Below are 22113 nucleotides of genomic sequence, written 5' to 3' on the forward strand. Positions count from 1 at the left end.
GAGGAAGGAGAAAGTCCCGTTAACAGATTCAGGACTGGGGAGGGAGAGAGCTCCGTTAACAGATTCAGGACTGGGGAGGGTGAAGGAGAGAGTCCCGTTAACAGATTCAGGATGAGGAAGGAGAGAGTCCCGTTAACAGATTCGGGTCTGGGGAGGGAGAGTGTCCCGTTAACAGATTCAGGACTGGGGAGGGAGAGAGTCCCGTTAACAGATTCAGGACTGGGGAGGGAGAGAGTCCCGTTAACAGATTCAGGACTGGGGAAGGAGAGAGCTCCGTTAAGAGATTCAGGACTGTGGAGGGAGAGAGACCCGTTAACAGATTCAGGACTGGGGAAGGAGAGAGTCCCGTTAACAGATTCAGGACTGGGGAGGGAGAGAGCCCCGTTAACAGATTCAGGACTGGGGAAGGAGAGAGTCCCGTTAACAGATTCAGGACTGGGGAGGGAGAGAGCTCCGTTAACAGATTCAGGATGAGGAAGGAGAGAGCCCCATTAACAGATTCAGGACTGGGGAAGGAGAGAGCTCCGTTAACAGATTCAGGACTGGGGAGGGAGAGAGTCCCGTTAACAGATTCAGGACTGGGGAAGGAGAGAGTCCCGTTAACAGATTCAGGATGAGGAAGGAGAGAGTCCCGTTAACAGATTCAGGACTGGGGAGGGAGAGAGTCCCGTTAACAGATTCAGGACTGGGGAGGGAGAGAGTCCCGTTAACAGATTCAGGACTGGGGAGGGAGAGAGTCCCGTTAACAGATTCAGGACTGGGGAGGGAGAGACCTCCGTGAACAGATTCAGGACTGGGGAGGGAGAGAGCTCCGTTAACAGATTCAGGACTGGGGAGGGAGAGAGTCCCGTTAACAGATTCAGGATGAGGAAGGAGAGAGCTCCGTTAACAGATTCAGGACTGGGGAGGGAGAGAGCTCCGTTAACAGATTCAGGACTGGGGAGGGTGAAGGAGAGAGTCCCGTTAACAGATTCAGGACTGAGGAAGGAGAGAGCTCCGTTAACAGATTCAGGACTGGGGAGGGAGAGAGCCCCGTTAACAGATTCAGGATGAGGAAGGAGAAAGTCCCGTTAACAGATTCAGGACTGGGGAGGGAGAGAGCTCCGTTAACAGATTCAGGACTGGGGAGGGTGAAGGAGAGAGTCCCGTTAACAGATTCAGGATGAGGAAGGAGAGAGTCCCGTTAACAGATTCAGGACTGGGGAGGGAGAGAGCCCCGTTAACAGATTCAGGAATGGGGAAGGAGAGAGTCCCGTTCACAGATTCAGGACTGGGGAGGGAGAGAGCCCCGTTAACAGATTCAGGATGAGGAAGGAGAGAGCCCCATTAACAGATTCAGGGCTGGGGAAGGAGAGAGTCCCGTTAACAGATTCAGGACTGGGGAAGGAGAGAGTCCCGTTAACAGATTCAGGAATGGGGAAGGAGAGAGCTCCGTTAATAGATTCAGGACTGGGGAGGGAGAGAGTCCCGTTAACAGATTCAGGATGAGGAAGGAGAGAGCTCCGTTAATAGATTCAGGACTGGGGAGGGAGAGAGTCCCGTTAACAGATTCAGGATGAGGAAGGAGAGAGCCCCGTTAATAGATTCAGGGCTGGGGAAGGAGAGAGCTCCGTCAACAGATTCAGGACTGGGGAGGGAGAGAGTCCCGTTAATAGATTCAGGACTGGGGAGGGAGAGAGCCCCGTTAAAAGATTCAGGACTGAGGAAGGAGAGAGCTCCGTTAATAGATTCAGGACTGGGGAGGGAGAGAGTCCCGTTAACAGATTCAGGACTGGGGAGGGAGAGAGCCCCGTTAATAGATTCAGGACTGGGGAAGGAGAGAGCTCCGTTAACAGATTCAGGACTGGGGAGGGAGAGAGTCCCGTTAATAGATTCAGGACTGGGGAGGGAGAGAGCCCCGTTAACAGATTCAGGACTGAGGAAGGAGAGAGCTCCGTGAACAGATTCAGGACTGGGGAGGGAGAGAGCTCCGTTAACAGATTCAGGACTGGGGAGGGAGAGAGTCCCGTTAATAGATTCAGGACTGGGGAAGGAGAGAGCTCCGTTAACAGATTCAGGACTGGGGAGGGAGAGAGTCCCGTTAACAGATTCAGGACTGGGGAGGGAGAGAGTCCCGTTAACAGATTCAGGACTGGGGAGGGAGAGAGCTCCGTTAACAGATTCAGGACTGGGGAAGGAGAGAGTCCCGTTAACAGATTCAGGACTGGGGAGGGAGAGAGTCCCGTTAACAGATTCAGGACTGGGGAGGGAGAGAGCTCCGTTAACAGATTCAGGACTGGGGAAGGAGAGAGTCCCGTTAACAGATTCAGGACTGGGGAGGGAGAGAGCTCCGTTAACAGATTCAGGACTGGGGAAGGAGAGAGTCCCGTTAACAGATTCAGGACTGGGGAGGGAGAGAGCTCCGTTAACAGATTCAGGACTGGGGAAGGAGAGAGTCCCGTTAACAGATTCAGGACTGGGGAGGGAGAGAGTCCCGTTAACAGATTCAGGACTGGGGAGGGAGAGAGTCCCGTTAACAGATTCAGGACTGGGGAAGGAGGGAGTTCCGTTAACAGATTGAGGACTGGGGAGGGAGAGAGTCCCGTTAACAGATTGAGGACTGGGGAGGGAGAGAGTCCCGTTAACAGATTCAGGACTGGGGAGGGAGAGAGTCCCGTTAACAGATTCAGGACTGGGGAAGGAGAGAGTCCCGTTAACAGATTCAGGACTGGGGAGGGAGAGAGTCCCGTTAACAGATTCAGGACTGGGGAAGGAGAGAGTCCCGTTAACAGATTCAGGACTGGGGAGGGAGAGAGTCCCGTTAACAGATTCAGGACTGGGGAGGGAGAGAGTCCCGTCAACAGATTCAGGACTGGGGAGGGAGAGAGTCCCGTTAACAGATTCAGGACTGGGGAGGGAGAGAGTCCCGTTAACAGATTCAGGACTGGGGAAGGAGAGAGTCCCGTTAACAGATTCAGGACTGGGGAGGGAGAGAGTCCCGTTAACAGATTCAGGACTGGGGAGGGAGAGAGTCCCGTTAACAGATTCAGGACTGGGGAGGGAGAGAGCCCCGTTAACAGATTCAGGATGGGGAAGGAGAGAGTCCCGTTAACAGATTCAGGACTGGGGAGGGAGAGAGTCCCGTTAACAGATTCAGGACTGGGGAGGGAGAGAGCTCCGTTAACAGATTCAGGACTGGGGAAGGAGAGAGTCCCGTTAACAGATTCAGGACTGGGGAGGGAGAGAGTCCCGTTAACAGATTCAGGACTGGGGAGGGAGAGAGTTCCGTTAACAGATTCAGGACTGGGGAGGGAGAGAGCCCCGTTAACAGATTCAGGATGAGGAAGGAGAGAGTCCCGTTAACAGATTCAGGACTGGGGAGGGAGAGAGCTCCGTTAACAGATTCAGGACTGGGGAGGGAGAGAGTCCCGTTAACAGATTCGGGTCTGGGGAGGGAGAGTGTCCCGTTAACAGATTCAGGACTGGGGAGGGAGAGAGTCCCGTTAACAGATTCAGGACTGGGGAGGGAGAGAGTCCCGTTAACAGATTCAGTACTGGGGAAGGAGAGAGCTCCGTTAAGAGATTCAGGACTGGGGAGGGAGAGAGTCCCGTTAACAGATTCAGGACTGGGGAAGGAGAGAGCTCCGTTAACAGATTCAGGACTGGGGAGGGAGAGAGCTCCGTTAAGAGATTCAGGACTGGGGAGGGAGAGAGCTCCGTTAAGAGATTCAGGACTGGGAAGGAGAGAGCTCCGTTAAGAGTTTCAGGTCTGGGGAGGGAGAGAGCTCCGTTAACGGATTCAGGACTGGGGAGGGGGAAGGAGAGAGCTCCGTTAAGAGATTCAGGACTGGGGAGGGAGAGAGTCCCGTTAACAGATTCAGGTCTGGGGAGGGGGAAGGAGAGAGCTCCGTCAACAGATTCAGGTCTGGGGAGGGGGAAGGAGAGAGCTCCGTTAACAGATTCAGGACTGGGGAGGGAGAGAGTCCCGTTAACAGATTCAGGACTGGGGAGGGAGAGAGCTCCGTTAACAGATTCAGGACTGGGGAGGGAGAGAGCTCCGTTAACAGATTCAGGACTGGGGAGGGAGAGAGCTCCGTTAACAGATTCAGGACTGGGGAGGGAGAGAGCTCCGTTAACAGATTCAGGACTGGGGAGGGAGAGAGCCCCGTTAACAGATTCAGGTCTGGGGAGGGAGAGAGCACCTTTAACAGATTGAGTTCAGTTCCCCCTGGTCATGGGTCCAGGCAGACACCCGAGGCCCTGATGCCCAATATCTGTAAAAATGACCCTACCTGTGCTGCTGGGCAGAAAGCATTTCATCCGCACCTCTCCCTGTACATCCGCCTTCAGGAGACTGCCCTGAAACAACATTCCCACAGAAGAGGGAGAGCAATCAGCACAGACCGTCGACGTCCACATCTACACTGGGGGCGACGGGGGGCGTGTGCGTGCGCCCATGCACGAGGTGTGTTTGCATGCACAAGAGGAAGGTGTGTGCGTCTGGAAATGGGAAGGCTGAGGGGTGACCTCACGGAAGGTCTTTAAAATTATGGAGGGGTTTGATAGGGTGAATGTCGAGAAGATGTTTCCACTTGTGGGGCAGTCCAAAACTAGAGGCCATCAATATCAACAGCAAAACACTGCAGAAGCTGGAAATCTGAAATAGAAACAGAAAATGCTGATAATTCTCAGCAAGTGAGGCAGCATCTGTGGAGAAAGAAACAGGGTTAGTGTTTCAGGTCGATGACCCTTCGTCAGAACGAAGTCTTCAATCTGAAACGCTAACTCTGATTCTTTCTCCACAGATGCTCCCTGACAGGCTGAGTAGTATCAGCATTTTCTGTTTTTATTATCAGCCATAAGACAGTCACTAATAAATCCAATGGGGAATTCAGGAGAAACTTCTTTACCCAGAGAGTGGTGAGAATGTGGAACTCACTCCCACAAGGAGTAGTTGAGGTGAATAGTGTAGATGGATTTAAGGGGAAGCTCGATAAACACATGAGGGAGAGAGGAATAGAACGATATGCTGACAGGGTGAGATGAAGTAGGGAGGGAGGAGGTTCGTCTGGAGCAGAAACACCAGCACATTCCATGTCCTTCCCCTCTATCTCTGTCCCACTGTATGTTCAGACTAACAGTGTCTCAGAGGATCATTCTCTGTCCTTCCCCTCTATCTCTGTCTCACTGGATGTTCAGACTAAAAGTGTCTCAGAGGATCATTCTCTGTCCTTTCCCTCTATCTCTGTCCCACTGTATCTTCAGACTAACAGTGTCTCAGAGGATCATTCTCTGTCCTTTCCCTCTATCTCTGTCCCACTGGATGTTCAGACTAACAGTGTCTCAGAGGATCATTCTCTGTCCTTTCCCTCTATCTCTGTCCCACTGGATGTTCAGACTAACAGTGTCTCAGAGGATCATTCTCTGTCCTTTCCCTCTATCTCTGTCTCACTGTATGTTCAGACTAACAGTGTCTCAGAGGATCATTCTCTGTCCTTTCCCTCTATCTCTGTCTCACTATATGTTCAGACTAACAGTGTCTCAGAGGATCATTCTCTGTCCTTTGCCTCCATCTCTGTCTCACTGTATGTTCAGACTAACAGTGTCTCAGAGGATCATTCTCTGTCCTTTCCCCTCTATCTCTGTCCCACTGTATCTTCAGACTAACAGTGTCTCAGAGGATCATTCTCTGTCCTTTCCCTCTATCTCTGTCCCACTGTATCTTCAGACTAACAATGTCTCAGAGGATCATTCTCTGTCCTTTCCCTCTATCTCTGTCTCACTGGATGTTCAGACTAACAGTGTCTCAGAGGATCATTCTCTGTCCTTTCCCTCTATCTCTGTCCCACTGTATCTTCAGACTAACAGTGTCTCAGAGGATCATTCTCTGTCCTTTCCCTCTATCTCTGTCCCACTGTATCTTCAGACTAACAGTGTCTCAGAGGATCATTCTCTGTCCTTTCCCTCTATCTCTGTCTCACTGGATGTTCAGACTAACAGTGTCTCAGAGGATCATTCTCTGTCCTTTCCCTCTATCTCTGTCCCACTGTATGTTCAGACTAACAGTGTCTCAGAGGATCATTCTCTGTCCTTTCCCTCTATCTCTGTCCCACTGTATGTTCAGACTAACAGTGTCTCAGAGGATCATTCTCTGTCCTTTCCCTCTATCTCTGTCCCACTGTATGTTCAGACTAACAGTGTCTCAGAGGATCATTCTCTGTCCTTTCCCTCTATCTCTGTCTCACTGGATGTTCAGACTAACAGTGTCTCAGAGGATCATTCTCTGTCCTTTCCCTCTATCTCTGTCCCACTGTATGTTCAGACTAACAGTGTCTCAGAGGATCATTCTCTGTCCTTTCCCTCTATCTCTGTCCCACTGTATGTTCAGACTAACAGTGTCTCAGAGGATCATTCTCTGTCCTTTCCCTCTATCTCTGTCCCACTGTATGTTCAGACTAACAGTGTCTCAGAGGATAATTCTCTGTCCTTTCCCTCTATCTCTGTCTCACTGGATGTTCAGACTAACAGTGTCTCAGAGGATCATTCTCTGTCCTTTCCCTCTATCTCTGTCCCACTGTATGTTTAGACTAACAGTGTATCAGAGGATCATTCTCTGTCCTTTCCCTCTATCTCTGTCCCACTGTATGTTTAGACTAACAGTGTCTCAGAGGATCATTCTCTGTCCTTTCCCTCTATCTCTGTCCCACTGTATGTTCAGACTAACAGTGTCTCAGAGGATCATTCTATGTCCTTTCCCTCTATCTCTGTCCCACTGTATGTTCAGACTAACAGTGTCTCAGAGGAACATTCTCTGTCCTTTCCCTCTATCTCTGTCCCACTGTATGTTCAGACGAACAGTGTCTCAGAGGATCATTCTCTGTCCTTTCCCCTCTATCTCTGTCCCACTGTATCTTCAGACTAACAGTGTCTCAGAGAATCATTCTCTGTCCTTTCCCTCTATCTCTGTCTCACTGTATGTTCAGACTAACAGTGTCTCAGAGGATCATTCTCTGTCCTTTGCCTCCATCTCTGTCTCACTGTATGTTCAGACTAACAGTGTCTCAGAGGATCATTCTCTGTCCTTTCCCCTCTATCTCTGTCCCACTGTATCTTCAGACTAACAGTGTCTCAGAGGATCATTCTCTGTCCTTTCCCTCTATCTCTGTCCCACTGTATGTTCAGACTAACAGTGTCTCAGAGGATCATTCTCTGTCCTTTCCCTCTATCTCTGTCCCACTGTATGTTCAGACTAACAGTGTCTCAGAGGATCATTCTCTGTCCTTTCCCACTATCTCTGTCCCACTGTATGTTCAGACTAACAGTGTCTCAGAGGATCATTCTCTGTCCTTTCCCCTCTATCTCTGTCCCACTGTATGTTCAGACTAACAGTGTCTCAGAGGATCATTCTCTGTCCTTCCCCTCTATCTCTGTCCCACTGTATGTTCAGACTAACAGTGTCTCAGAGGATCATTCTCTGTCCTTCCCCTCTATCTCTGTCTCACTGGATGTTCAGACTAAAAGTGTCTCAGAGGATCATTCTCTGTCCTTTCCCTCTATCTCTGTCCCACTGGATGTTCAGACTAACAGTGTCTCAGAGGATCATTCTCTGTCCTTTCCCTCTATCTCTGTCTCACTGTATGTTCAGACTAACAGTGTCTCAGAGGATCATTCTCTGTCCTTTCCCTCTATCTCTGTCTCACTGTATGTTCAGACCAACAGTGTCTCAGAGGATCATTGTCTGTCCTTTCTCTCTATCTCTGTCTCACTGTATGTTCAGACTAACAGTGTCTCAGAGGATCATTCTCTGTCCTTTCCCTCTATCTCTGTCTCACTGTATGTTCAGACTAACAGTGTCTCACAGGATCATTCTCTGTCCTTTCCCCTCTATCTCTGTCCCACTGTATCTTCAGACTAACAGTGTCTCAGAGGACCATTCTCTGTCCTTTCCCTTTATCTCTGTCCCACTGTATCTTCAGACTAACAGTGTCTCAGAGGATCATTCTCTGTCCTTTCCCTCTATCTCTGTCTCACTGTATGTTCAGACTAACAGTGTCTCAGAGGATCATTCTCTGTCCTTTCCCTCTATCTCTGTCTCACTGTATGTTCAGACCAACAGTGTCTCAGAGGATCATTGTCTGTCCTTTCTCTCTATCTCTGTCTCACTGTATGTTCAGACTAACAGTGTCTCAGAGGATCATTCTCTGTCCTTTCCCTCTATCTCTGTCTCACTGTATGTTCAGACTAACAGTGTCTCACAGGATCATTCTCTGTCCTTTCCCCTCTATCTCTGTCCCACTGTATCTTCAGACTAACAGTGTCTCAGAGGACCATTCTCTGTCCTTTCCCTTTATCTCTGTCCCACTGTATCTTCAGACTAACAGTGTCTCAGAGGATCATTCTCTGTCCTTTCCCTCTATCTCTGTCTCACTGGATGTTCAGACTAACAGTGTCTCAGAGGATCATTCTCTGTCCTTTCCCCTCTATCTCTGTCCCACTGTATCTTCAGACTAACAGTGTCTCAGAGGATCATTCTCTGTCCTTTTCCTCTATCTCTGTCCCACTGTATGTTCAGACTAACAGTGTCTCAGAGGATCATTCTCTGTCCTTTCCCTCTATCTCTGTCTCACTGGATGTTCAGACTAACAGTGTCTCAGAGGATCATTCTCTGTCCTTTCCCTCTATCTCTGTCCCACTGTATGTTCAGACTAACAGTGTCTCAGAGGATCATTCTCTGTCCTTTCCCTCTATCTCTGTCTCACTGCATGTTCAGACTAACAGTGTCTCAGAGGATCATTCTCTGTCCTTTCCCTCTATCTCTGTCCCACTGTATGTTCAGACTAACACTGTCTCAGAGGATCATTCTCTGTCCTTTCCCTCTATCTCTGTCTCACTGTATGTTCAGACTAACAGTGTCTCAGAGGATCATTCTCTGTCCTTTCCCTCTATCTCTGTCCACTGTATGTTCAGACTAACAGTGTCTCAGAGGATCATTCTCTGTCCTTTCCCTCTATCTCTGTCTCACTGTATCTTCAGACGAACAGTGTCTCAGAGGATCATTCTCTGTCCTTTCCCTCTATCTCTGTCTCACTGTATGTTCAGACTAACAGTGTCTCAGAGGATCATTCTCTGTCCTTTCCCTCGATCTCTGTCCCACTGTATGTTCAGACTAACAGTGTCTCAGAGGATCATTCTCTGTCCTTCCCCTCTATCTCTGTCCCACTGTACGTTCAGACTAACAGTGTCTCAGAGGATAATTCTCTGTCCTTTCCCCTCTATCTCTGTCCCACTGTATGTTCAGACTAACAGTGTCTCAGAGGATCATTCTCTGTCCTTTCCCTCTATCTCTGTCCCACTGTATCTTCAGACTAACAGTGTCTCAGAGGATCATTCTCTGTCCTTTCCCTCTATCTCTGTCTCACTGTATGTTCAGACTAACAGTGTCTCAGAGGATCATTCTCTGTCCTTTCCCTCTATCTCTGTCTCACTGTATGTTCAGACTAACAGTGTCTCAGAGGATCATTCTCTGTCCTTTCCCTCTATCTCTGTCCCACTGTATGTTTAGACCAACAGTGTCTCAGAGGATCGTTCTCTGTCCTTCCCCTCTATCTCTGTCCCACTGTATGTTTAGACTAACAGTGTCTCAGAGGATCATTCTCTGTCCTTTCCCTCTATCTCTGTCTCACTGTATGTTCAGACTAACAGTGTCTCAGAGGATCATTCTCTGTCCTTTCCCTCTATCTCTGTCCCACTGTATGTTTAGACTAACAGTGTCTCAGAGGATCATTCTCTGTCCTTTCCCTCTATCTCTGTCCCACTGTATGTTCAGACTAACAGTGTCTCAGAGGATCATTCTCTGTCCTTTCCCTCTATCTCTGTCCACTGTATGTTCAGACTAACAGTGTCTCAGAGGATCATTCTCTGTCCTTTCCCTCTATCTCTGTCCCACTGCATGTTTCGACTAACAGTGTCTCAGAGGATCATTCTCTGTCCTTTCCCTCTATCTCTGTCCACTGTATGTTCAGACTAACAGTGTCTCAGAGGATCATTCTCTGTCCTTTCCCTCTATCTCTGTCCCACTGTATGTTCAGACTAACAGTGTCTCAGAGGATCATTCTCTGTCCTTCCCCTCTATCTCTGTCCCACTGTATGTTCAGACTAACAGTGTCTCAGAGGATCATTCTCTGTCCTTTCCCTCTATCTCTGTCCCACTGTATGTTCAGACTAACAGTGTCTCAGAGGATCATTCCATGTCCTTCCCCTCTATCTCTGTCCCACTGTATCTTCAGACTAACAGTGTCTCAGAGGATCATTCTCTGTCCTTTCCCTCTATCTCTGTCCCACTGTATGTTCAGACTAACAGTGTCTCAGAGGATCATTCTCTGTCCTTCCCCTCTATCTCTATCCCACTGTATGTTTAGACTAACAGTGTCTCAGAGGATCATTCCATGTCCTTCCCCTCTATCTCTGTCCCACTGTATCTTCAGACTAACAGTGTCTCAGAGGATCATTCTCTGTCCTTTCCCTCTATCTCTGTCTCACTGTATGTTCAGACTAACAGTGGCTCAGAGGATCATTCTCTGTCCTTTCCCTCTATCTCTGTCTCACTGTATGTTCAGACTAACAGTGTCTCAGAGGATCATTCTCTGTCCTTTCCCTCTATCTCTGTCCCACTGTATGTTCAGACTAACAGTGTCTCAGAGGATCATTCCCTGTCCTTTCCCTCTATATCTGTCCCACTGTATGTTCAGACTAACAGTGTCTCAGAGGATCATTCTCTGTCCTTTTCCTCTATCTCTGTCCCACTGTATGTTTAGACTAACAGTGTCTCAGAGGATCATTCTCTGTCCTTTCCCCCTGTCTCTGTCCCACTGTATGTTCAGACTAACAGTGTCTCAGAGGATCATTCTCTGTCCTTTCCCTCTATCTCTGTCCCACTGTATGTTCAGACTAACAGTGTCTCAGAGGATCATTCTCTGTCCTTCCCCTCTATCTCTGTCCCACTGTACGTTCAGACTAACAGTGTCTCAGAGGATCATTCTCTGTCCTTTCCCTCTATCTCTGTCTCACTGTACGTTCAGACTAACAGTGTCTCAGAGGATCATTCTCTGTCCTTTCCCTGTATCTCTGTCCCACTGTATGTTCAGACTAACAGTGTCTCAGAGGATCATTCTCTGTCCTTCCCCTCTATCTCTGTCCCACTGTATGTTTAGACGAACAGTGTCTCAGAGGATCATTCTCTGTCCTTTCCCTCTATCTCTGTCCCACTGTATGTTTAGACTAACAGTGTCTCAGAGGATCATTCTCTGTCCTTTCCCTCTATCTCTGTCCCACTGTATGTTCAGACTAACAGTGTCTCAGAGGATCATTCTCTGTCCTTTCCCTCTATCTCTGTCTCACTGTATGTTTAGACTAACAGTGTCTCAGAGGATCATTCTCTGTCCTTTCCCTCTATCTCTGTCTCACTGTATGTTTAGACTAACAGTGTCTCAGAGGATCATTCTCTGTCCTTTCCCTCTATCTCTGTCCACTGTATGTTCAGACTAACAGTGTCTCAGAGGATCATTCTCTGTCCTTTCCCTCTATCTCTGTCCCACTGTATCTTCAGACTAACAGTGTCTCAGAGGATCATTCTCTGTCCTTTCCCTCTATCTCTGTCCACTGTATGTTTAGACTAACAGTGTCTCAGAGGATCATTCTCTGTCCTTTCCCTCTATCTCTGTCCCACTGTATCTTCAGACTAACAGTGTCTCAGAGGATCATTCTCTGTCCTTTCCCTCTATCTCTGTCTCACTGTATGTTCAGACTAACAGTGTCTCAGAGGATCATTCTCTGTCCTTTCCCTCTATCTCTGTCCACTGTATGTTCAGACTAACAGTGTCTCAGAGGATCATTCTCTGTCCTTTCCCTCTATCTCTGTCCCACTGTATGTTTAGACTAACAGTGTCTCAGAGGATCATTCTCTGTCCTTTCCCTCTATCTCTGTCCACTGTATGTTCAGACTAACAGTGTCTCAGAGGATCATTCTCTGTCCTTTCCCTCTATCTCTGTCCCACTGTATGTTCAGACTAACAGTGTCTCAGAGGATCATTCTCTGTCCTTTCCCTCTATCTCTGTCCCACTGTATGTTCAGACTAACAGTGTCTCAGAGGATCATTCTCTGTCCTTCCCCTCTATCTCTGTCCCACTGTACGTTCAGACTAACAGTGTCTCAGAGGATAATTCTCTGTCCTTTCCCTCTATCTCTGTCTCACTGTATGTTCAGACTAACAGTGTCTCAGAGGATCATTCTCTGTCCTTTCCCTCTATCTCTGTCTCACTGTATGTTCAGACTAACAGTGTCTCAGAGGATCATTCTCTGTCCTTTCCCTCTATCTCTGTCCCACTGTATGTTCAGACTAACAGTGTCTCAGAGGATCATTCTCTGTCCTTTCCCTCTATCTCTGTCCCACTGTATGTTTAGACTAACAGTGTCTCAGAGGATCATTCTCTATCCTTTCCCTCTATCTCTGTCCCACTGGATGTTCAGACTAACAGTGTCTCAGAGGATCATTCTCTGTCCTTTCCCTCTATCTCTGTCCCACTGTATGTTCAGACTAACAGTGTCTCAGAGGATCATTCTCTGTCCTTCCCCTCGATCTCTGTCCCACTGTATGTTCAGACTAACAGTGTCTCAGAGGATCATTCTCTGTCCTTTCCCTCTATCTCTGTCCCACTGTATGTTCAGACTAACAGTGTCTCAGAGGATCATTCTCTGTCCTTTCCCTCTATCTCTGTCCCACTGTATGTTCAGACTAACAGTGTCTCAGAGGATCATTCCATGTCCTTCCCCTCTATCTCTGTCCCACTGTATCTTCAGACTAACAGTGTCTCAGAGGATCATTCTCTGTCCTTTCCCTCTATCTCTGTCCCACTGTATGTTCAGACTAACAGTGTCTCAGAGGATCATTCTCTGTCCTTTCCCTCTATCTCAGTCCCACTGTATGTTTAGACGAACAGTGTCTCAGAGGATCATTCTCTGTCCTTTCCCTCTATCTCTGTCCCACTGTATCTTCAGACGAACAGTGTCTCAGAGGATCATTCTCTGTCCTTTCCCTCTATCTCTGTCCCACTGTATGTTCAGACTAACAGTGTCTCAGAGGATCATTCTCTGTCCTTCCCCTCTATCTCTGTCTCACTGTATGTTCAGACTAACAGTGTCTCAGAGGATCATTCTCTGTCCTTTCCCTCTATCTCTGTCTCACTGTATGTTCAGACTAACAGTGTCTCAGAGGATCATTCTCTGTCCTTTCCCCTCTATCTCTGTCTCACTGTATCTTCAGACTAACAGTGTCTCAGAGGATCATTCTCTGTCCTTTCCCTCTATCTCTGTCCCACTGTATGTTCAGACTAACAGTGTCTCAGAGGATCGTTCTCTGTCCTTTCCCTCTATCTCTGTCTCACTGTATCTTCAGACTAACAGTGTCTCAGAGGATCATTCTCTGTCCTTTCCCTCTATCTCTGTCCCACTGTATGTTCAGACTAACAGTGTCTCAGAGGATCATTCTCTGTCCTTTCCCTCTATCTCTGTCCCACTGTATGTTCAGACTAACAGTGTCTCAGAGGATCATTCTCTGTCCTTTCCCTCTATCTCTGTCCCACTGTATGTTCAGACTAACAGTGTCTCAGAGGATCATTCTCTGTCCTTTCCCTCTATCTCTGTCCACTGTATGTTCAGACTAACAGTGTCTCAGAGGATCATTCTCTGTCCTTTCCCTCTATCTCTGTCCCACTGGATGTTCAGACTAACAGTGTCTCAGAGGATCATTCTCTGTCCTTTCTCTCTATCTCTGTCCCACTGTATGTTCAGACTAACAGTGTCTCAGAGGATCATTCTCTGTCCTTTCCCTCTATCTCTGTCCCACTGTATGTTTAGACTAACAGTGTCTCAGAGGATCATTCTCTGTCCTTTCCCTCTATCTCTGTCCCACTGTATGTTCAGACTAACAGTGTCTCAGAGGATCGTTCTCTGTCCTTTCCCTCTATCTCTGTCCCACTGTATGTTCAGACTAACAGTGTCTCAGAGGATCATTCTCTGTCCTTTCCCTCTATCTCTGTCCCACTGTATGTTTAGACTCAGTGTCTCAGAGGATCATTCTCTGTCCTTTCCCTCTATCTCTGTCTCACTGTATCTTCAGACGAACAGTGTCTCAGAGGATCATTCTCTGTCCTTTCCCTCTATCTCTGTCCCACTGTATGTTCAGACTAACAGTGTCTCAGAGGATCATTCTCTGTCCTTTCCCTCTATCTCTGTCTCACTATATGTTCAGACTAACAGTGTCTCAGAGGATCATTCTCTGTCCTTTCCCTCTATCTCTGTCCCACTGTATGTTCAGACTAACAGTGTCTCAGAGGATCATTCTCTGTCCTTTCCCTCTATCTCTGTCCCACTGTATCTTCAGACTAACAGTGTCTCAGAGGATCATTCTCTGTCCTTTCCCTCTATCTCTGTCTCACTATATGTTCAGACTAACAGTGTCTCAGAGGATCATTCTCTGTCCTTTCCCTCTATCTCTGTCCCACTGTATGTTTAGACTGACAGTGTCTCAGAGGATCATTCTCTGTCCTTTCCCTCTATCTCTGTCTCACTGTATCTTCAGACGAACAGTGTCTCAGAGGATCATTCTCTGTCCTTTCCCTCTATCTCTGTCCCACTGTATGTTCAGACTAACAGTGTCTCAGAGGATCATTCTCTGTCCTTTCCCTCTATCTCTGTCTCACTATATGTTCAGACTAACAGTGTCTCAGAGGATCATTCTCTGTCCTTTCCCTCTATCTCTGTCCCACTGTATGTTCAGACTAACAGTGTCTCAGAGGATCATTCTCTGTCCTTTCCCTCTATCTCTGTCTCACCATATGTTCAGACTAACAGTGTCTCAGAGGATCATTCTCTGTCCTTTCCCTCTATCTCTGTCCCACTGTATCTTCAGACTAACAGTGTCTCAGAGGATCATTCTCTGTCCTTTCCCTCTATCTCTGTCTCACTATATGTTCAGACTAACAGTGTCTCAGAGGATCATTCTCTGTCCTTTCCCTCTATCTCTGTCCCACTGTATGTTCAGACTAACAGTGTCTCAGAGGATCATTCTCCGTCCTTTCCCTCTATCTCTGTCCACTGTATCTTCAGACTAACAGTGTCTCAGAGGATCATTCTCTGTCCTTTCCCTCTATCTCTGTCTCACTGTATGTTCAGACTAACAGTGTCTCAGAGGATCATTCTCTGTCCTTTCCCTCTATCTCTGTCTCACTATATGTTCAGACTAACAGTGTCTCAGAGGATCATTCTCTGTCCTTTCCCCCTGTCTCTGTCCCACTGTATGTTCAGACTAACAGTGTCTCAGAGGATCATTCTCTGTCCTTTCCCCCTGTCTCTGTCCCACTGTATGTTCAGACTAACAGTGTCTCAGAGGATCATTCTCTGTCCTTTCCATCTATCTCTGTCTCACTATATGTTCAGACTAACAGTGTCTCAGAGGATCATTCTCTGTCCTTTCCCTGTATCTCTGTCTCACTGTATGTTCAGACTAACAGTGTCTCAGAGGATCATTCTCTGTCCTTTCCCTCTATCTCTGTCTCACTGTATGTTCAGACTAACAGTGTCTCAGAGGATCATTCTCTGTCCTTTCCCTCTATCTCTGTCTCACTGGATGTTCAGACTAACAGTGTCTCAGAGGATCATTCTCTGTCTTTTCCCTCTATCTCTGTCTCACTGTATGTTCAGACTAACAGTGTCTCAGAGGATCATTCTCTGTCCTTTCCCTCTATCTCTGTCTCACTGTATGTTCAGACTAACAGTGTCTCAAAGGATCATTCTCTGTCCTTCCCCTCTATCTCTGTCCCACTGTATGTTCAGACTAACAGTGTCTCAGAGGATCATTCTCTGTCCTTTCCCTCTATCTCTGTCCCACTGTATGTTCAGACTAACAGTGTCTCAGAGGATCATTCTCTGTCCTTTCCCTCGATCTCTGTCCACTGTATGTTCAGACTAACAGTGTCTCAGAGGATCATTCTCTGTCCTTTCCCTCTATCTCTGTCCCACTGTATGTTCAGACTAACAGTGTCTCAGAGGATCATTCTCTGTCCTTTCCCTCTATCTCTGTCTCACTGTATGTTCAGACTAACAGTGTCTCAGAGGATCATTCTCTGTCCTTTCCCTCTATCTCTGTCCCACTGTATGTTCAGACTAACAGTGTCTCAGAGGATCATTCTCTGTCCTTCCCCTCTATCTCTGTCTCACTGTATGTTCAGACTAACAGTGTCTCAGAGGATCATTCTCTGTCCTTTCCCTCTATCTCTGTCCCACTGTATGTTTAGACTAACAGTGTCTCAAAGGATCATTCTCTGTCCTTTCCCTCTATCTCTGTCCCACTGTATGTTCAGACTAACAGTGTCTCAGAGGATCATTCTCTGTCCTTCCCCTCTATCTCTGTCCCACTGTATGTTCAGACTAACAGTGTCTCAGAGGATCATTCTCTGTCCTTTCCCTCTATCTCTGTCCCACTGTATGTTCAGACTAACAGTCTCAGAGGATCATTCTCTGTCCTTTCCCTCTATCTCTGTCCCACTGTATCTTCAGACTAACAGTGTCTCAGAGGATCATTCTCTGTCCTTTCCCTCTGTCTCTGTCCACTGTATGTTTAGACTAACAGTGTCTCAGAGGATCATTCTCTGTCCTTTCCCTCTATCTCTGTCTCACTGTATGTTCAGACCAACAGTGTCTCAGAGGATCATTCTCTGTCCTTTCCCTCGATCTCTGTCCCACTGTATGTTCAGACTAACAGTGTCTCAGAGGATCATTCTCTGTCCTTTCCCTGTATCTCTGTCTCACTATATGTTCAGACTAACAGTGTCTCAAAGGATCATTCTCTGTCCTTCCCCTCTATCTCTGTCTCACTATATGTTCAGACTAACAGTGTCTCAGAGGATCATTCTCTGTCCTTTCCCTCTATCTCTGTCCCACTGTATGTTCAGACTAACAGTGTCTCAGAGGATCATTCTCTGTCCTTTCCCTCTATCTCTGTCTCAGTGTATGTTCAGACTAACAGTGTCTCAGAGGATCATTCTCTGTCCTTTCCCTCTATCTCTGTCTCAGTGTATGTTCAGACTAACAGTGTATCAGAGGATCATTCTCTGTCCTTTCCCTCTATCTCTGTCCCACTGTATGTTCAGACTAACAGTGTCTCAGAGGATCATTCTCTGTCCTTTCCCTCTATCTCTGTCCCACTGTATCTTCAGACTAACAGTGTCTCAGAGGATCATTCTCTGTCCTTTCCCTCTATCTCTGTCCACTGTATGTTCAGACTAACAGTGTCTCAGAGGATCATTCTCTGTCCTTTCCATCTATCTCTGTCCCACGGTATGTTTAGACTAACAGTGTCTCAGAGGATCATTCTCTGTCCTTTCCCTCTATCTCTGTCCACTGTATGTTCAGACTAACAGTGTCTCAGAGGATCATTCTCTGTCCTTTCCCTCTATCTCTGTCCCACTGTATCTTCAGACTAACAGTGTCTCAGAGGATCATTCTCTGTCCTTTCCCTCTATCTCTGTCTCACTGTATGTTCAGACTAACAGTGTCTCAGAGGATCATTCTCTGTCCTTTCCCTCGATCTCTGTCTCACTGTATGTTCAGACTAACAGTGTCTCAGAGGATCAGTCTCTGTCCTTTCCCTCTATCTCTGTCCCACTGTATGTTCAGACTAACAGTGTCTCAGAGGATCATTCTCTGTCCTTTCCCTCTATCTCTGTCCCACTGTATGTTCAGACTAACAGTGTCTCAGAGGATCATTCTCTGTCCTTCCCCTCTATCTCTGTCTCACTGTATGTTCAGACTAACAGTGTCTCAGAGGATCATTCTCTGTCCTTTCCCTCTATCTCTGTCCCACTGTATGTTTAGACTAACAGTGTCTCAGAGGATCATTCTCTGTCCTTTCCCTCTATCTCTGTCCCACTGTATGTTCAGACTAACAGTGTCTCAGAGGATCATTCTCTGTCCTTTCCCTCTATCTCTGTCTCACTGGATGTTCAGACTAACAGTGTCTCAGAGGATCATTCTCTGTCCTTTCCCTCTATCTCTGTCTCACTGTATGTTCAGACTAAGTGTCTCAGAGGATCATTCTCTGTCCTTTCCCTCTATCTCTGTCCCACTGTATGTTTAGACTCAGTGTCTCAGAGGATCATTCTCTGTCCTTTCCCTCTATCTCTGTCCCACTGTATGTTTAGACTGACAGTGTCTCAGAGGATCATTCTCTGTCCTTTCCCTCTATCTCTGTCTCACTGTATCTTCAGACGAACAGTGTCTCAGAGGATCATTCTCTGTCCTTTCCCTCTATCTCTGTCCACTGTATGTTCAGACTAACAGTGTCTCAGAGGATCATTCTCTGTCCTTTCCATCTATCTCTGTCCCACGGTATGTTTAGACTAACAGTGTCTCAGAGGATCATTCTCTGTCCTTTCCCTCTATCTCTGTCCACTGTATGTTCAGACTAACAGTGTCTCAGAGGATCATTCTCTGTCCTTTCCCTCTATCTCTGTCCCACTGTATCTTCAGACTAACAGTGTCTCAGAGGATCATTCTCTGTCCTTTCCCTCTATCTCTGTCTCACTGTATGTTCAGACTAACAGTGTCTCAGAGGATCATTCTCTGTCCTTTCCCTCGATCTCTGTCTCACTGTATGTTCAGACTAACAGTGTCTCAGAGGATCAGTCTCTGTCCTTTCCCTCTATCTCTGTCCCACTGTATGTTCAGACTAACAGTGTCTCAGAGGATCATTCTCTGTCCTTTCCCTCTATCTCTGTCCCACTGTATGTTCAGACTAACAGTGTCTCAGAGGATCATTCTCTGTCCTTCCCCTCTATCTCTGTCTCACTGTATGTTCAGACTAACAGTGTCTCAGAGGATCATTCTCTGTCCTTTCCCTCTATCTCTGTCCCACTGTATGTTTAGACTAACAGTGTCTCAGAGGATCATTCTCTGTCCTTTCCCTCTATCTCTGTCCCACTGTATGTTCAGACTAACAGTGTCTCAGAGGATCATTCTCTGTCCTTTCCCTCTATCTCTGTCTCACTGGATGTTCAGACTAACAGTGTCTCAGAGGATCATTCTCTGTCCTTTCCCTCTATCTCTGTCTCACTGTATGTTCAGACTAAGTGTCTCAGAGGATCATTCTCTGTCCTTTCCCTCTATCTCTGTCCCACTGTATGTTTAGACTCAGTGTCTCAGAGGATCATTCTCTGTCCTTTCCCTCTATCTCTGTCCCACTGTATGTTTAGACTGACAGTGTCTCAGAGGATCATTCTCTGTCCTTTCCCTCTATCTCTGTCTCACTGTATCTTCAGACGAACAGTGTCTCAGAGGATCATTCTCTGTCCTTTCCCTCTATCTCTGTCCCACTGTATGTTCAGACTAACAGTGTCTCAGAGGATCATTCTCTGTCCTTTCCCTCTATCTCTGTCTCACTATATGTTCAGACTAACAGTGTCTCAGAGGATCATTCTCTGTCCTTTCCCTCTATCTCTGTCCCACTGTATGTTCAGACTAACAGTGTCTCAGAGGATCATTCTCTGTCCTTTCCCTCTATCTCTGTCCCACTGTATCTTCAGACTAACAGTGTCTCAGAGGATCATTCTCTGTCCTTTCCCTCTATCTCTGTCTCACTATATGTTCAGACTAACAGTGTCTCAGAGGATCATTCTCTGTCCTTTCCCTCTATCTCTGTCCCACTGTATCTTCAGACTAACAGTGTCTCAGAGGATCATTCTCTGTCCTTTCCCTCTATCTCTGTCTCACTATATGTTCAGACTAACAGTGTCTCAGAGGATCATTCTCTGTCCTTTCCCTCTATCTCTGTCCCACTGTATGTTCAGACTAACAGTGTCTCAGAGGATCATTCTCCGTCCTTTCCCTCTATCTCTGTCCACTGTATCTTCAGACTAACAGTGTCTCAGAGGATCATTCTCTGTCCTTTCCCTCTATCTCTGTCTCACTGTATGTTCAGACTAACAGTGTCTCAGAGGATCATTCTCTGTCCTTTCCCTGTATCTCTGTCTCACTGTATGTTCAGACTAACAGTGTCTCAGAGGATCATTCTCTGTCCTTTCCCTCTATCTCTGTCTCACTGTATGTTCAGACTAACAGTGTCTCAGAGGATCATTCTCTGTCCTTTCCCTCTATCTCTGTCTCACTGTATGTTCAGACTAACAGTGTCTCAGAGGATCATTCTCTGTCCTTTCCCTCTATCTCTGTCTCACTGTATGTTCAGACTAACAGTGTCTCAGAGGATCATTCTCTGTCCTTTCCCTCTATCTCTGTCTCACTGTATGTTCAGACTAACAGTGTCTCAAAGGATCATTCTCTGTCCTTCCCCTCTATCTCTGTCCCACTGTATGTTCAGACTAACAGTGTCTCAGAGGATCATTCTCTGTCCTTTCCCTCTATCTCTGTCCCACTGTATGTTCAGACTAACAGTGTCTCAGAGGATCATTCTCTGTCCTTTCCCTCTATCTCTGTCTCAGTGTATGTTCAGACTAACAGTGTATCAGAGGATCATTCTCTGTCCTTTCCCTCTATCTCTGTCCCACTGTATGTTCAGACTAACAGTGTCTCAGAGGATCATTCTCTGTCCTTTCCCTCTATCTCTGTCCCACTGTATCTTCAGACTAACAGTGTCTCAGAGGATCATTCTCTGTCCTTTCCCTCTATCTCTGTCTCACTGTATGTTCAGACTAACAGTGTCTCAGAGGATCATTCTCTGTCCTTTCCCTCTGTCTCTGTCCACTGTATGTTTAGACTAACAGTGTCTCAGAGGATCATTCTCTGTCCTTTCCCTCTATCTCTGTCTCACTGTATGTTCAGACTAACAGTGTCTCAGAGGATCATTCTCTGTCCTTTCCCTCTATCTCTGTCCACTGTATGTTCAGACTAACAGTGTCTCAGAGGATCATTCTCTGTCCTTTCCCTCTATCTCTGTCCCACTGTATGTTTAGACTAACAGTGTCTCAGAGGATCATTCTCTGTCCTTTCCCTCGATCTCTGTCCACTGTATGTTCAGACTAACAGTGTCTCAGAGGATCATTCTCTGTCCTTTCCCTCTATCTCTGTCCCACTGTATGTTCAGACTAACAGTGTCTCAGAGGATCATTCTCTGTCCTTTCCCTCTATCTCTGTCTCACTGTATGTTCAGACTAACAGTGTCTCAGAGGATCATTCTCTGTCCTTTCCCTCGATCTCTGTCTCACTGTATGTTCAGACTAACAGTGTCTCAGAGGATCATTCTCTGTCCTTTCCCTCTATCTCTGTCCCACTGTATGTTCAGACTAACAGTGTCTCAGAGGATCATTCTCTGTCCTTTCCCTCTATCTCTGTCCCACTGTATGTTCAGACTAACAGTGTCTCAGAGGATCATTCTCTGTCCTTCCCCTCTATCTCTGTCTCACTGTATGTTCAGACTAACAGTGTCTCAGAGGATCATTCTCTGTCCTTTCCCTCTATCTCTGTCCCACTGTATGTTTAGACTAACAGTGTCTCAGAGGATCATTCTCTGTCCTTTCCCTCTATCTCTGTCCCACTGTATGTTCAGACTAACAGTGTCTCAGAGGATCATTCTCTGTCCTTTCCCTCTATCTCTGTCCCACTGTATGTTCAGACTAACAGTGTCTCAGAGGATCATTCTCTGTCCTTTCCCTCTATCTCTGTCCCACTGTATGTTCAGACTAACAGTGTCTCAGAGGATCATTCTCTGTCCTTTCCATCTATCTCTGTCTCACTATATGTTCAGACTAACAGTGTCTCAGAGGATCATTCTCTGTCCTTTCCCTGTATCTCTGTCTCACTGTATGTTCAGACTAACAGTGTCTCAGAGGATCATTCTCTGTCCTTTCCCTCTATCTCTGTCTCACTGTATGTTCAGACTAACAGTGTCTCAGAGGATCATTCTCTGTCCTTTCCCTCTATCTCTGTCTCACTGTATGTTCAGACTAACAGTGTCTCAGAGGATCATTCTCTGTCCTTTCCCTCTATCTCTGTCTCACTGTATGTTCAGACTAACAGTGTCTCAAAGGATCATTCTCTGTCCTTCCCCTCTATCTCTGTCCCACTGTATG

General features: G+C 46.9%; 1 protein-coding gene across 1 annotated transcript in view; it reads right to left on the reverse strand.

The window, feature by feature from the left end:
* Positions 1-22113, reverse strand: part of ap4m1 (adaptor related protein complex 4 subunit mu 1) — a gene marked incomplete at both ends in the record, with an annotated part of 168781 nt that overhangs the window by 84607 nt on the left and 62061 nt on the right. Inside the window, one exon of the mRNA XM_067979669.1 lies at positions 4272-4338. Coding sequence (XP_067835770.1) covers positions 4272-4338 — 67 coding nt within the window. The remainder of the gene's footprint in view (positions 1-4271; positions 4339-22113) is intronic.

Source organism: Heptranchias perlo, unplaced genomic scaffold (genome assembly GCF_035084215.1).
Source record: "Heptranchias perlo isolate sHepPer1 unplaced genomic scaffold, sHepPer1.hap1 HAP1_SCAFFOLD_497, whole genome shotgun sequence".
NCBI lineage: Eukaryota > Metazoa > Chordata > Chondrichthyes > Hexanchiformes > Hexanchidae > Heptranchias > Heptranchias perlo.